At 55.7% G+C, this 14,344-nt stretch overlaps 1 gene segment (V, D, J or C); it reads left to right on the top strand.

The window, feature by feature from the left end:
* The first annotated feature begins 2,902 nt into the window (after window positions 1-2,902).
* On the top strand, window positions 2,903-13,815 carry LOC101704989 (Ig mu chain C region membrane-bound form-like). The segment is given in 7 exon segments: window positions 2,903-3,822; window positions 9,800-10,114; window positions 10,221-10,556; window positions 10,821-11,141; window positions 11,223-11,555; window positions 13,296-13,411; window positions 13,552-13,815. Coding segments are annotated over 7 exon segments (1,509 nt in total).
* Window positions 13,816-14,344: the final 529 nt, after the last annotated feature.

Here is a 14,344-nt window from a genome sequence, read left to right as displayed (position 1 = left end):
GCTCTATGTGACTCAAATGGGCACGTCAGAAGGGTGAGTATAGCCCCTCCCTCGGTGGCTGCCATGGAAACCTAGGCCCTGGTCTGTGAAGTGACAGGGCTCTGCTGAGTTACATTTCACTGAGGTCAGTGTGACCCTAATTAAAATGCTTCCCCTAAATTATGGCTTCTCATTGACCCGATGGGTTACTTGCTGACTGCACCCAGTCCCAGTACCTGCTTGTTCTATCCAAGCAAGATACGCAATGCCGACTCCCTAACAGCCCTGCCTGGCGCCATCAGCCCAGGTGTTCAGCAGTGTTTCACTAGATGCCTTCTAAGCACACCCGGCTCCCTATCCCTTCCCACAATTGTATTCAATAGATACTGGATGTGTTTGGGGGCCTCTGTCTTTGCTGCCATCTACGGCACCGATCAGGACCCAAGGCTCAGCTTCTCTACTCTGTCTTGTTTCCCGTCTGTTCTTTAATTTGCCTTGTGCCGTGGTGGCTCACAGGCCCCTTCCCTGTTCCCTATAATGCCCATGCTGCGTCCACTACTTCCTGCCTCATAGAGCTGACAGACAATACCCACCACCTACACGGTGTCAGGTACCTGCATGCCAGGCTCTGCCTTTGCTTGACCAGGCCTTGCCACCTGCAGCTGATCCCTGCTGGCCCCAGGTATGTGGCCCCCACCATCCTTTTCTTCCAGAATGTCGGGCTCCTATATCTCTGATTCTGGGCTGTAGAGCATGGCTTGACCTTGAGGTCCTCTTCAACTGTCACCTTTGGAGTTCACGGCATGCATTTTTGCCTCCTCCTATTTTCTCTGTTCTGGTTTCCACTCTTGTTTAAAGGAGGGGATTCTGTTTCTCCTCAGAAATTCCTTCTCATAGCTGTTCCCCGACATGCCACAGCCTTGAGTCCCCACATTGCTTCTGACCTCAGTCAAGAAACATTGAGGTTTTCTCCCCAAGCTTCTACCCACAGGACCTAGTTTGAGGATGGAAGTTCTAGCTGATAGTGGCCCCAGGAGCATAGAAGCCACCTCCCCAAGGGCTGTGGCCATTAGAGGTTGACCCCTCTCATGCCTGTGTGTGAGCACACACATACACACACACACACACACACACACACACACACACACACAGCACAGCACACAGTCCCCAGCCAGGATGTGGGAAGCAGTTCCATTTCTCATGTTACTCAGTACTAGGCTATCTTGTCTACCATGATGCCAGGAGGCCTGGGCCCTGGCCCAGAACCTGATGAACTCCCTAGCCCCAGTAGCTCCTCACACCAGGAAGGCCCACCAGTGTACCTTGTCCCTTGGTCAGGCACGTCCATCACAGTCTCTGGTCACCAAACCCCCCTCGTGTATCCCTCATCTCTTGACTTCCCATCCCTGGACATCACAATTCAGAAGCCCAGTAACTGGAGCAACTGCAGCTCTCACCTAATTCCTCATCCCAGCCAGGAAGCCTCTCCTGGGGCATCACTGTGATGAGCAGCTCTGACAGTGACAGGGACATGTCCCAACCCTGAGCCAAGTGCCAGAGCTCCCATTCCATCACCTTCAGGGGCCCGGCAATTTCTGGGGTGGGGCGGGAACCCCAGGAGGCTCCAGAGGTGAGGAGAGGCAGGAGGACCAACTCAGCCCAGAAGGAAGCCAGGCTCTGGCCCCACGCTGCTGATGCAGCCTCCAGGCCTGGCAGTCACGGGGCACGGAGCTGTGACACCCAAGTCCTTCCCCTGGCTGGTGATAGGGAGGTGGAGGGTCCAGAATCAGACCGGAGAGGCTGCTGCAGAGGAGCTGCATAGGGGTGGGGTTGGCACACAGCAGCTGTGCACGGCACATCAGGGAAGAGACAGGGAGGGCAGGCTGCATTCTCTCAGGGGACTCACGGTCTCTCCCATGCAGGGCTTCACAAGGACCGACGGGGCATGCTGGATGGAGAGAGGGGAGCAGGAACGAGGCGGGAGTGAGCGGTGCAGAGCCAGGGTGAGGCCGAAGCAGCAGAGGTCCGGGTGGCAGGAGGAGGAGCTTCTCGAGCAGCCGGGGCGGGCCTCACCCATCCCCGGAGAAACCCAGAGGACCGAGAGGAGCGACCGGCCAAGAAGCCCTCCCGGGGCCGTGAGACGGGCGCAGCAGGAAGTGGCCCCTCCACACATGCCTTCACCTGGCCCCTTCTCCTGCCGATCCGGCTATGACACCACCCTCAGCACGGAGGTCCCAGCACCTCCTGGGCATCTCGGTCCTGCCTGGAGCCGGGTGTCATTCCTCTCCTGGCCCGCATCGTGCCCAGCTCCGCGCACCCTCTTCCTCTTCCCGCATTCCCCTGTCGCCCCTCAGCCCTCACGTTCCCACACAGACAAGGGCCCTGGAAGAACCGACCTCTCTCCGAGCCCCACTCCTGCCCCTCTGAGGTCGGCTCCCAAGCCCTCCTCCTCACAGCCGTCTCGTGGCCTAGGCCTAGCCTCTGTCACCAGGCAGGGTGTCAGCCCCCAGCAGCTCACAGTCGAGTCCCCCCTCCTCTCCTGCAGGCCCCTCCCAGGCTGTCTCTGTCCCTGCAACAGGGTCCCAGGTGTCCTCCCCCGGGGGGTTTGAACCCCTCACTTCCCCCAGTGGCCCTCACCCCTCCTGTCTACCCTGAACCTCTGCAGGTCTGGGTGGGTTCACTCTCTCAGACTACCCTACCCTTACCCTCACGGTCCTGGGCAGAGCTGAGACCCTCGCCAAGGGCCGAAGCGTCATCGGGACCGGAAGGGTGTATCGCCTGGGAGTCCAGTGCCTGGGAGGGATGACCTGCTCCTGTCCAGCCGCACGCACGTGAGTGGGGTCAGAGAGAGACAAGCTGCTGACAGTCCTGGCAGATGTCCTGGGTCCCAGTCTCCAGGTGAGGAGACCCCAACCCCACCACCAGGCCTCTCTCTGAAGCTGATAAGAGGACTAAAGGGCAAGGGGCGGGGGCGGGGATCAACCCCCGGCATCTGTCAGATTCTAAGGGAGAAGTCACCTCCAGCCCTTTAGTGATTGTTACCCAGCAAATTATTCACTCCTGACTCAGGAATGACTGCGAGGGTTAGGCTGGGTTGTCCTGGGCGCTCAGTGGCTGATGGTGAGGGGAAGGCACGGAACCTTTGGCCTGACCCACTCTGAGGGCCTGAGCTGTGCTTCCCAGACCAGCTCCTAGGCTCCATCTACACCCTCAGGTCCACTCCCCACTCCCACCCTTTACCTCCCATCCTTACTCCCACTCCCCACCTCCCATCTTCACCCCCACCCCCAGCCCTTCCTCCTACCAAAGGGTTTTAGCTGAGCTGGGAACCACCAGGGTGCTAATTGGTGACTGACACTTCTACAAAAACCCAGCCCATACAAGAAGAGAGGACAGCCCATAGTCGACAGCCCTGCAGGGCCCTGCAGGGTGGGGGAATGGGAGAAGAGGAACCAATGAGGGACCTGCATGGGGCAGGAGTAGGGTAGAGCTAGGGGACCCCAAGCTGGGGGTTTCTGTGTCCCTGCGTGGCGGGCCAACCCACTGTGCCTATGCGTTGATCAGTGGGGCCCCGGCATCCTGCTCACCGTCTCCTCAGCTGAGTCCTGCATCTGGGGAGGGGAGGGCCAGGGGGCTGAGTCTAGGGGATGTTTAGTGCAGGAGCAGCCTGAGGGCAGAGGCTGTGCTACTGGTACTTTGACACCGGGGCCCTGGCACCCCAGTCACCACAGGCCTCAGAAGATTAGGTTTTTATTCACCCACTAATGGGACCCAGCAGTGTGGAAACTCAATACTGGGGCCAGGGGACCCTGCTGCAGGAGACAGGGGTCAGTGTCCCCCCAGGTGAGTCCTTACAGCTTCTTCTCTTGTTCAGCTCAGAGAACATGAGTTTTGCATGCAGTTTTGCTGCATTGTGGAGGCAACACAATGGAGTCCGAGTCTCAGGCCAAGAAGGACAGGGGCAGCTTGAGGGGTTAGGAAAGGACGCTGGGGGCCACGGCCCACACAGACCCCCTCTGCTCCCAGTCTCTGCTACAGTGTCTCTGGGGCTCCCAGGCACCCTTGGCCTCTGGGCCCCACTGGTCCCTGCTGCCCTTGATCCTCACTGAGCTCAACTTGAGGGGGGTCCCAAGACCCCAGCCGGGCATAGTTCTTGTCTGAGGTCTTGTCAGGGTTGTCACAATGTGACAACCAACTAGACACCTGGGGCCCCTGGGCACCCTGGTCACCGTCTCCTCAGGTGAGGTCACTTTCTTTAGCCTCTGTGATCTGGGCACAGCCTCCTTGGGAGCTAGGCAAGGAATTTCTAGAGGTTCTTTGGTCTGCATGGGGTCGCCTGGGACCCATGGGGGGTCATTTGGGGGTTGCGGGGCTGTGTCCTCTGCTGATGGTCTTCCTGTGGGGATAGGGAGACTTTGCTCTGGAGACAAAGGGTGGCAGAACTGTGCTCTGGGCATGGGACACACTGTGACCCTGGGACCTGGCCTTTCTGGCCTTGGCTGCCTCACAGGCTCTGGGAGGTCAGGATTTGTACACCACCTAAGGAGGCCTACAGCAGTGTTATTACTTTAACTACCTGAGGCCCAGGGATCCTGGTCACCATCTCCTCAGGTGAGTCTTTACAGCTCCTTCTCCTGCTCAACTGCGAGGGTTTTGGTGCATTCTGAGGGCAAAACAATTGAGTCAGGGTTTAGGCCAAGAAGGACAGGGTATCCCCTAGGGGGCCAGGAAAGACTCTTAGTCTTTCTGACTGGGTCTCTCTGGGCTCCGGTTCCCCACTGGGCTGGATTTGAGGGGCCCTGGGGCCCCATCCAGGCACCAGTTCTTGTCTGGGGTCCTGGCATGGTTGTCACAATGAGACACCTGGTTTGCCATCTGGGGCCAAGGGACCTTGGTCACCATCTCCTCGGGTGAGTCCTGCCCCATCCTTACTCTAACGCACCAGGGAAGACTCAGGTGTTGAGGTCTCCATGTTAGTGTTCAGGAAAGGGATCTGGGGAGCTAAGATCCAGGCCCCTTTGGCCACAGCAGTTCTGGACAGAAGTCCCTGCCAGTGGAGGAACATCAGGGTTGGAGTGACTGCCATGTAAGTGGGCTCTGTCAGCTCTGAGGCCATCCAGCTTTGTGGGTCCCTGGACAACAAGGCATGTCAGTTCCAGGTCACCTTCCCAGGCCAGCAGTGGTCTGGCTTCTGAGGCGCCGGACTGAAATGTGGATGTGTGGGGGCTGGTAGAGTCACAGACCTGACAGTGACTTGGGCGTGACCACTGGAGTCAGTGTGAATCTCTGGGTGACGGGCCACAATGCTAGCCAGGCACTCAGGGTTTTTGTAGGGTGTGGATAGAGAGTCCACCATTGTGATTACTACGGTTTGGATTACTGGGGTCTGGGGATCCTGGTCACCATCTCCTCAGGTAAGAACAGCCTAGCTGAGACCTTTGTTCTCTGCTCTTGTCTACAAGGTTTTCTGAGAACTCCAGGCTCATCCCAATGCACTCGAGCGGATCTAGGCAGCTGGCCAGGAGGGCTAGGACTGGGAGTCTCTGTGGATGTTCCAATGTCTTTGGAAAATTAGAATAAGGACCAGTGACTGAACCCCCAAACTGGGCCCAGGGTTAAGGGCCACCTTCAGATAGCGTACTGAAAGGGCCAGGGTCCCACAGCTGGGGGACATCTCTGGCTGGGATGGGGATGTCCAGCTCTGGAGTCAGTGTTGGCTGAGGAGGGTGCCCCAGTGACTACACTGGCAGGGTGACTGGACCACCACACAGAGCGGAGTGGAGTATTTTCTTCGGAATGGTGAGGTATGCTCTGTGCCAGATCATATTTAAAACCCTCTTTGTTGGAAAGAAAGGGAGTGAATCCAGCAAGGATAACGTGTAGGCGTGGCTTTGGGCAGAATTGGTGCTGGCACTGGTAGGGCAGCTGCTGCCCCGACAGGCTCTTGAGAAGGAGAGGGCCAGGCTCTGTGCAGACACATGGAGAAGAAAAGGCTGAGAAGCAGGCTTAGCAAATATGGAAAGACCAGATGTCTCTGAAGGGGCTCCGGAGAAGAATGGCCAAGAAAATTGTGACTTAAATATGAGAGATTTTCAAGTATATTCCACTTTTTAATGTCTAGGTGTTTAAATTTCTTAGTACTTAGTTAACAACCATGAGTCCTATCTGTCTGGAATTGATACTGCTGCAAGTTCAGCCAAGGAATAGTAATTCGGTACTGTTGCCCGGAATCAGGGCTGAGTTGAGACAATAATAAATCAAGTTTATTTTTTAAGTCAGTGAAGCCATGCTGGGATGTGAGTTAGAGTCAAGATTGCCTGGGGCCAGAACACCTACAGCAGGTGGCCGGAAGCTGGTCACATGGAGAGGCTATTTTAGGAAGCAAAAAACAGAATAGGTAAATTTATAGCTGAGGTTATAAAGAAGCCGTTTTCAAATGTTTTGCCCAGCCTCACAGATTCGAAAGTTCCTTGTAAGGAAAACAACACCTGGGTCATTTGCATTTCTAAAATAAGGTTCAGATGCTCCCAGGAACTGGAAAGTCCTCTTTTAACTATGTGAATTTAATTTTTGTGTCTTAGCTTACCAACTAAGCTTATCAAATTCTAAATTATATTCATTTTCAAAGAAAGATGTGCATGAAATTAAACAGTCTTAGGGGCAGTTTATTAATGTATTTAGGAAAGTTTTTTAATTGCTTTGGTGTTCTTTCATGTGATAACTAATATATGTGCTTTTCCCAATAACTGAAGCATTGTTTTTACATTGACTGTGTTCATAATATTTTAAGGTAGTGTTGTGATTAAGAAAAAACATTTTCATATTTTGATAAAGATGGCTTTTTAAGTACTTTTCAAAACTACTTTTTGAGTATTCACTTTCAGAGAAATTTTAGGTGATATAATCACCTTGAATATGTGTATAATCACCTTGAATGTGTATAATCACCTTGAATTATTTCAGATAAACATGTTAGTTGGTAGATTCAGCCGGCTAATGCAAAGGAAAGCCATTGAGGACTCTGGCGGGGAAGGACGCTTCACCTCTGCCCAGCTTCCTGCTTAAGGGCTGCTGGCTGAGGTTCGAGTGCGGGTTGCTGCTGGGCCTAGGCTCAGCTTACGTCTCCCAAAACCACTCAGATCTAGGAATGTATGGCCTTGGCTTCTGCCACCAGGCCAATGGGCTCCTCATGAATCAGCCAGTTTTAATAAACTTGGAGAAAATATTTCATGCCAAAGACCCTTGGGACCTCCCAGCAACCCAGGCACCCAACATGGTAAGCAAGAAGCAGCCACTCTTGCCAAGTTTACATCTCTTAAAAGTTTATATTTGATGCTTGTTTCTATTGGAAAAGGAATCAGTCTTTATTGTTGGAGGAAGGGAAAGAAATGTATTTAAGAATGCTTGGAGAGGGCCAGGGATTTAGCTCAGTGGTTCTGCTGCCTGCTGCGCAAGCGCAAGGACCCGAGTGCGATCCTCGGTACCAAAAAAAAAAAAGAAAAAAAGAATGCTTGGAGTGACTGAATCACTCACAGGCAACTTTCACCGAGGGACATGTTAAGGAGAAACGGGCACCAGCAACTCTAATGGTGTTTAAAGTATAAAAGGGCCACCGGTGTTTTCTTCATTTAAGTTATCTTCAATGCAGATTTGATTTTAGACCATTACCGTACTTTGGCAAACAAGAATTTTAAGTGGCGAATTTAGATAAAATGCTTTTCATAGTTGTTATTAATGATGGTTTTGATCTGGATGGAAATTAAAGTCAAGCTAATTTTAGACTCAGAAGGGAGGGATCCAGTCTAAGGGGGTCCTCCAGGAGTTCAGGCTCTGAGGGAGGCTCCCAGGCTACTTCCCACCTGCACAGAGAAAGCTGTGGGTTCTGGAGGACAAAGAACTTTCCAGTGTTAAGAAATGCCCCTACATTCTTGACCTATTCTCAAGATGTTTCAGTGAATTTCAAGTTGCAGGGATATATTATTCCCCTTTGTAAAGGGATAGTGACTGACTGGGTGGCTCTGCAGCCTAAAGCCTGGCCCAGCAGGGTGGGAGACCAGGCCATAGGAGCCAGAGGAGAGACTGAGGGTGATAAAGGCCAGGTGGTTGTGCAGGATCAAGCTGTGGAGCGTTTTAGCTCAGGTCTGCTGGGCTGGGCTGGGCAACAGTGACCTGAGCTTATAGAGCTGGGCTAACAGAGTTGTCTGAGCTGAGCTGGGCTAGCAGAGCTGAACTGGGCTGGACTGAGCTGAGCTGAGCTGAGCTTGACTAGCGGAGCTGGGCTGTGCCAAGATGGGCTAGCAAAGCTGGGCTGACCTGGGCTAAGCTGAGCTGAGCTAGGCTGGGCTCTTCTGGGTTGAGCTGAGCTGGTCTGGGCTGAGCTGGCCTGAATTGGGCTGGGCTTAACTGGATTGAGCTGGACTAGCAGAGCTGGGCTGAGCTGGGCTGGGCTGGGCTGGGCTGGGCTGGGCTGGGCTGAGTTGAGCTAGGCTAGGCTGAGCTGTGCTGTGCTTAGCTAGCAGAGCTGCTGGACTAAGATAGGCTGGCATAGCTGGGCTGGGCTGGGCTGAACTGGGCTAAGCTGAGCTGGGCTAGCAGAGCTGAGCTGGGATAGGTTAAGCCATGCTGAGCTTGGCTAGCAGAGCTGGGCTGAGCTGGGCTGAGCTGAACTGGTTAACAGAACCCTCTGTACTGAGGTGGGCTGAGCTGGAAAAGGTAAAGTGAGTAAGCTGGTTAGCAGAGCTAAACTGAACCAAGCTAAGCTGCACAAGGTTGAGGCAGGCTGTACTGAACTTGGCCAAACTGAAGTGAGGTGGGCTGAGCAAGCACCCGCCTGCTGGAATGAGCTGAGCCAAGGTGACTGAGCTGAGCTAGGCTGAGCTGAGCTGGGCTGGGCTGAAGGTTGAGCTCGGCTAAATTAGCAAAGCTGGACAGAGCTGGAGGCAGATGGGCTCAGCTGAGCTGGGTTGAGATGAACTTGGCTAAGTTTAGTGGCACTATAGTGAGGCAGGGTCAGCTGCTCTGGATTAAGCCGGTCTGAGCTGGGCTGACCTGGGCTGAGCTGAGCTCAGCTGGGTCAGCTGGGTGAGGCTGAGCTAAACTGAACTGGGCTGAGCTGGGCTAAGCTGGCTGCACTGAGTTCTGCTGAGATGGTTGGGCCAGGTGATCCAGGCCAGTGCATCAGGACTCTGTCCAGCTGGCCCAGGCAGGCACTGCAGGACCGCATGGCTCTAGTGGAGCTGCCCACTGTGCAGCCTACCCCTGGGTATGCTGTGCTGGGCCAGTGTTCTTGATCTGCTGTGCCGAGGTAAAGCCAAGCTGGTTTCACACTAGTGTCCTGTCCATTAGAGTACCTCACTCCTGCCCAACACAGCCCTGCTGCCAGCCTAGGGGCCCTTGGGGCAGGCTGCGGTGCTGCTAACTCAGTGTGCCCACACAGAGCTGCAGCCTCCTGCGGTGTGGCCTTGGCTTCCCATGTGGCCCTGAGGCCTGGGCCCTTTTGTTTCCTCCTGCTCTCCACTGATCAAGCCAGCACATGGCTATGGCCCAGAGGGAAGCAGCACACAGGCCTATTGGTGCTGAGCAGGGTCTCCTACTCCCAGGGTATCCTCCTCCTCAGCCCCTATAGCAGTGGGCCAATGAGGCCTCCCAGCCCCCCATGGCCTGTGACCACAGCTTGTCCTGTCCTCTCAGGCCTTGGCAGCTGTGCAGTGCCCAAGGGGTAGCCCCTGTGGGAGGGAGGTGTGGACAGACCCCTGTCACACAGAGCACGAGAGAAAGCATCTCACCCTCCTCTTCTCATTTGTGCTTCTTGGATCCCCAGAAAGCCCATCTTCTCCGACTCTCTTTCCCCTCACATCCTGTGAGAGGCCCCTGGCCGATGACGGCCTTGTGTCTGTGGGGTGCTTGGCACGGGACTTCCTGCCTGGTGATATCTCCTTCTCCTGGACCTATAAGAACAGCTCCAAGGTGAGCAAGGGCATCAGAACTTTCCCAGTTGTGCTGACAGAGGGCAAGTACTTGTCCACCTCCCAGGTGCTCCTGCCTTCCAAAGACGCTGTGCAGGGCACAGATGAGCACCTGGTGTGCAAGGTCCAGCATGGCAGCAGCAGCAACAAGAAGGAAGTGCCCCTCCCAGGTGAGAGCCGGGCTTCCCCTGGAGTCACAGAGACCCTGGCATGTCCAGGAGAGGCAGCAAGGGGACTTGGGTCGAGCAGGGCTCACACCTTGTCTCCTCACCTCAGTGACTGTGGAGCAGGCCCCTAACGTGACCGTGTTCGTCCCACCCCGAGATGCCTTCCTCAACTCTGGAAGATCCAAACTCGTCTGCCAGGCCACAGACTTCAGCCCCAAGCAGATCACAGTGTCCTGGCTGCGGGATGGAAAGCTTATGAGGTCCGGCTTCACCACTGACCAAGTGATAGCCGAGAACAAAGGCTCCCAGCTCCCCACCTTCAAGGTCACCAGCACGCTGACCATCACTGAGAGTGACTGGCTGGGCCAGAAGATGTTCACCTGCCACGTGAATCACAAAGCGGGCACTTTCAAGAAGAATGTGTCCTCCTCCGTGTGTGTCCCCAGTGAGTGCCTGTCCCCCACTCAGCACCACTCTTCCAGCCCAAGGCACCCCCACCACTGCTCACTCGGCTGTGGCAGATGCCACCCAGATCTAGCCACCTGCTCCTGAGCCTTGCTTCCCAGAGCAGCCAGGGACAGGGCAGGGAGCACTGAGGGCACAGGTCTGGTGACACCAAATGGTTCACTGGGGCAGGGCTGCTCCCAGCGGGCTGTACCTTTCCCTGACTTCACATCCAACACCACACACAGCAGCCTTCTCTCCACAGCACCTCCGCCCACAGACATCAGAGTCTTCCCCATCCCACCCTCCTTTGCTGGCACCTTCCTCACCAAGTCTGCCAAGCTGACCTGCCTGGTCACTGACCTGAGCCACCGTGGAGGACTCAACATCTCCTGGGCCCGCCAGAATGGTGAGGACCTGCCAACCAGCATCAAGGTCTCCCAGAGCCATGCCAATGGCACCCTCAGTGCCACGGGGGAGGCCAGCATCTGTGCAGAGGACTGGGAGTCTGGGGACAGCTTCTCGTGCACAGTGACCCATCAGGACCTGCCCTTCCCATTGAAGAAGACCGTCTCCAAGCCCCAAGGTAGCCTCAGCCCCCACCCCACTCCCTGGATCCCACCTGTCCCTGCCTGCCCTGTGCTCACTACCTCCTTTCTGCCCACAGGAGAGGCCCAGCACCCGCCTGCTGTGTATGTGCTGCCACCAGCTCGGGAGCAGCTGGTCCTGGGGGAGGCAGCCACTGTCACCTGCCTGGTGAAGGGATTTGCACCTGCAGACGTCTTTGTGCAGTGGCTGCAAAGAGGGCAGTCTGTGTCTTCGGACAAGTACGTGACCAGTGCCCCGATGCCTGAGCCCCAGGCCCCAGGCCTCTACTACACCCACAGCCTGCTGACAGTGACCGTGGAGGACTGGCTCTCGGGGGAGACCTTCACCTGCATCGTGAGCCACCAGGCCCTCCCGTACATGGTGACCGAGAGGACCGTGGACAAGTCCACCGGTAAACCTACCCTGTGTAACGTGTCCCTGATCATGTCTGACACAGCCACCAGCTGCCACTGACCATGCTGCCCTAGCCAGCCCAGGGGCTGGGGTCCAGTTTCTCTGCATATGCATGTGCAAACTAGCTGTGTCAGGGGTGCTGTGTTGCATTTCCTAAAATTAGAAATAAAAAGATCCCTTCAAAAGACGCTGGTTTTGAGTACAAAATCCTCTGGCCTGTTGGGCCACAGCTGTGCTGTGCCTGTCCTGCACACCCCTTGTAAACCCCATTCATCCTCTGGCACATGTCCTCCAGGTGCCCAGGGAGGTCCTGGCTCCTCACTGATGCTTGCACAGCCATGTGGGCTAGCAGACCCTGTAGCCACTTCTAACATATGGCTGAATGCTCAGCCACACTGGTATAGGCAGCACACAGGCATACCCATGGGTATACAGAGAGAGACACATGCATGTGTAGGTGAGCAGGTATGCATACACATGTGCTGGCATGTGTATCCACTGACACACAGGCATACAGATGTACATGAATACATGCACACACGTGACATGCAGTGACACACAAACAGGTACACATGCATATGGTCACATACACACACATGGAATGTGTGGCCATGTGCCCATCTACACACAAGTGCACACAGAGGCTCAAGACACAGATACATACAGAGACATATGCGTGCTCATGCACTATGCACAAAGACACGTGTATAGGAACACATGTGTGCACAGGAGTAGGTGGACACATGGCACAGGCTTAGCACACAGGCATCCTCTAGCCCAAAGACAGAGCTCAGAGCACCCCTCGGGGTGGAGCTGCTGTACTGTCTCAGGGAGCAGAGCTTGAGTCCGGGGGTTCCTAGGGAGGTACCCTCCAGACCAGGTTCTGGGGAGGCAGCAAGTACCCAGCACCCATACTGAACACAGCAGTGTCCACTGCAAGTGTCAGAGCAGGTAGTGTCCAGACCTGGCCTCCAGACATGGGACTGTCCCTCTTCGAGGAGGTCACTAAGGTCAATGTTAGCACAATCACCCTGTAAACATCTATCCTGCCCAGCCAGGGCACAGAGGGCAGAGGGCAGCTGTGCAGAGAGGCTGAGCCCATGCATGGAGGACAGGACCAAATGAGGTCCCCACACCCGAAGAACAGTCCTGGGGCTGCTCCTGTCCTCTCACGTGAGCTGCAGATGTCCTCTGAGTGCTGCACCCCACTGTGTTCCCCAGGGCTTCTGAGATTGATATCCTCAGGCCTCTGTCATTCTGGAAGGACAAGAACTGCCAGCCAGGACATCCCAGGCCTATGTCCATCTGCTAGGGCAGGACCAGACAGCTGGGATGTACCTAGGCCTCTGCTCCTTTCGTCAGAGTCCCTGGAGAGTTGATCGGGGCAGCCTCAGCCCTGACATCCCACTACCCGACACATGCCCCACCACCCCTGCTTCGTGGCCAAATGGCTCTGGCTGTGCCCCTGTTCAAAGAGGGTCCGGGACTCACTGGAAGCCCAGTCCCCTGGGTCCTTGCCTCTGCCCTCTCCTGTGTCCATGCACTACACCTGCCCTGCTCTCTCTGCCACCCAGGGTCTCTGGGCAAAGTCTCACATCCCTCTTTGCTCCTGCTTGGTCTGCCTCTGCCTCTGCCACCCTGGCTGTTCACTGTCCGCCATCCTGTGCTCTGAGCCCTGTGCTCCTAGCCCCAGGTGGGCTGCAGGCACCCCTGACCCTCCCTCCTGTGTCTCCCATAGAGGGAGAGGTGAGCGCTGAAGAGGAGGGCTTCAAGAACACGTGGACCACCACCTCCACCTTCATTGTGCTCTTCCTGCTGAGCCTCTTCTACAGCGCCACTGTCACCCTGTTCAAGGTACATGGCTGGGGCGGAGATGGGCACTGAGAGTAGGGCAGGAGCCTGGCTGGACCACGGTCCTGGCCATCTGGGTCCTCACTGCCCCCACCTTTGCTCCCACTTGGGACGGCCATTCATGCTGCCTCTGTCACATGCAGGTGAAGTGACACAGCTGTGGAAGGACACGGACACCAGTAGCCTGACCATAGGGCCTGCCCTGAGCTGAGGTGGCCTGGCCCACACGGCCCTAGACTTGAACGAACTACGTCTTACCATGTCTCTCCAGCTCTGTACTCTGGGACACAGGCTTCTCCACACCAGCCCGTTATCCCCTCCATGGTCACAGCACTGGGTCCCCATGCTCTACTTTGCTGTGTGCACACATGTTGTCCTGAAATAAATGTAGATGTGCTCTCCTGTGACACCTCCTTCTTTGAAGGATCGTCTTCCTTTTTTTCACACCATTGCATTGAGTGGCATCCCAAGGGGCCTGAGTCAAGAACTGTCTTGTGGCTCCAGGGGCTCCGGGAGGGACACAGGAACAGCAGCACCAGGGCCAGAAGAAAGGTGAGAGTGGACACATTCACAGGCCCAGTCTCCCCACCAGTCCCCACTGGAAACCAGGAGCAGGACCAGATGCTGCGCATTCCCAGCATGGCCTCTGCTCTCCACAGCTGACTCCCACTAGTGCTGTTTCTGGCAGGCTGTCACTGGGACACTAGGTGTCTCATCCCAAACCTTTGTTTCTGGGGGATGTGTGGGGACCCAGGGGAAGCAAGTGGAACTCTGGCTGTGTATACTTGGGCAGTGAGCTAGGCATTGAATTCTGCAGGCACAGTGGCTGGTGGCCTGCAGCACGGATGGGACAGGAGTGTGAGTGTTGGCGCCAGTGTTCGGAGTGGCCGGGGTCTCCGTGCATTTGGTTGGCTATAACAACAGGCCGGACCGGGT

Source organism: Heterocephalus glaber, unplaced genomic scaffold (assembly GCF_053883595.1).
Source record: "Heterocephalus glaber isolate CG9 unplaced genomic scaffold, H.glaber_assembly_v1.0 deba00000546, whole genome shotgun sequence".
NCBI lineage: Eukaryota > Metazoa > Chordata > Mammalia > Rodentia > Bathyergidae > Heterocephalus > Heterocephalus glaber.
The sequence above is the reverse complement of the archived record's forward strand: the minus strand, read 5'-3'. Positions and strand labels throughout refer to the sequence as shown.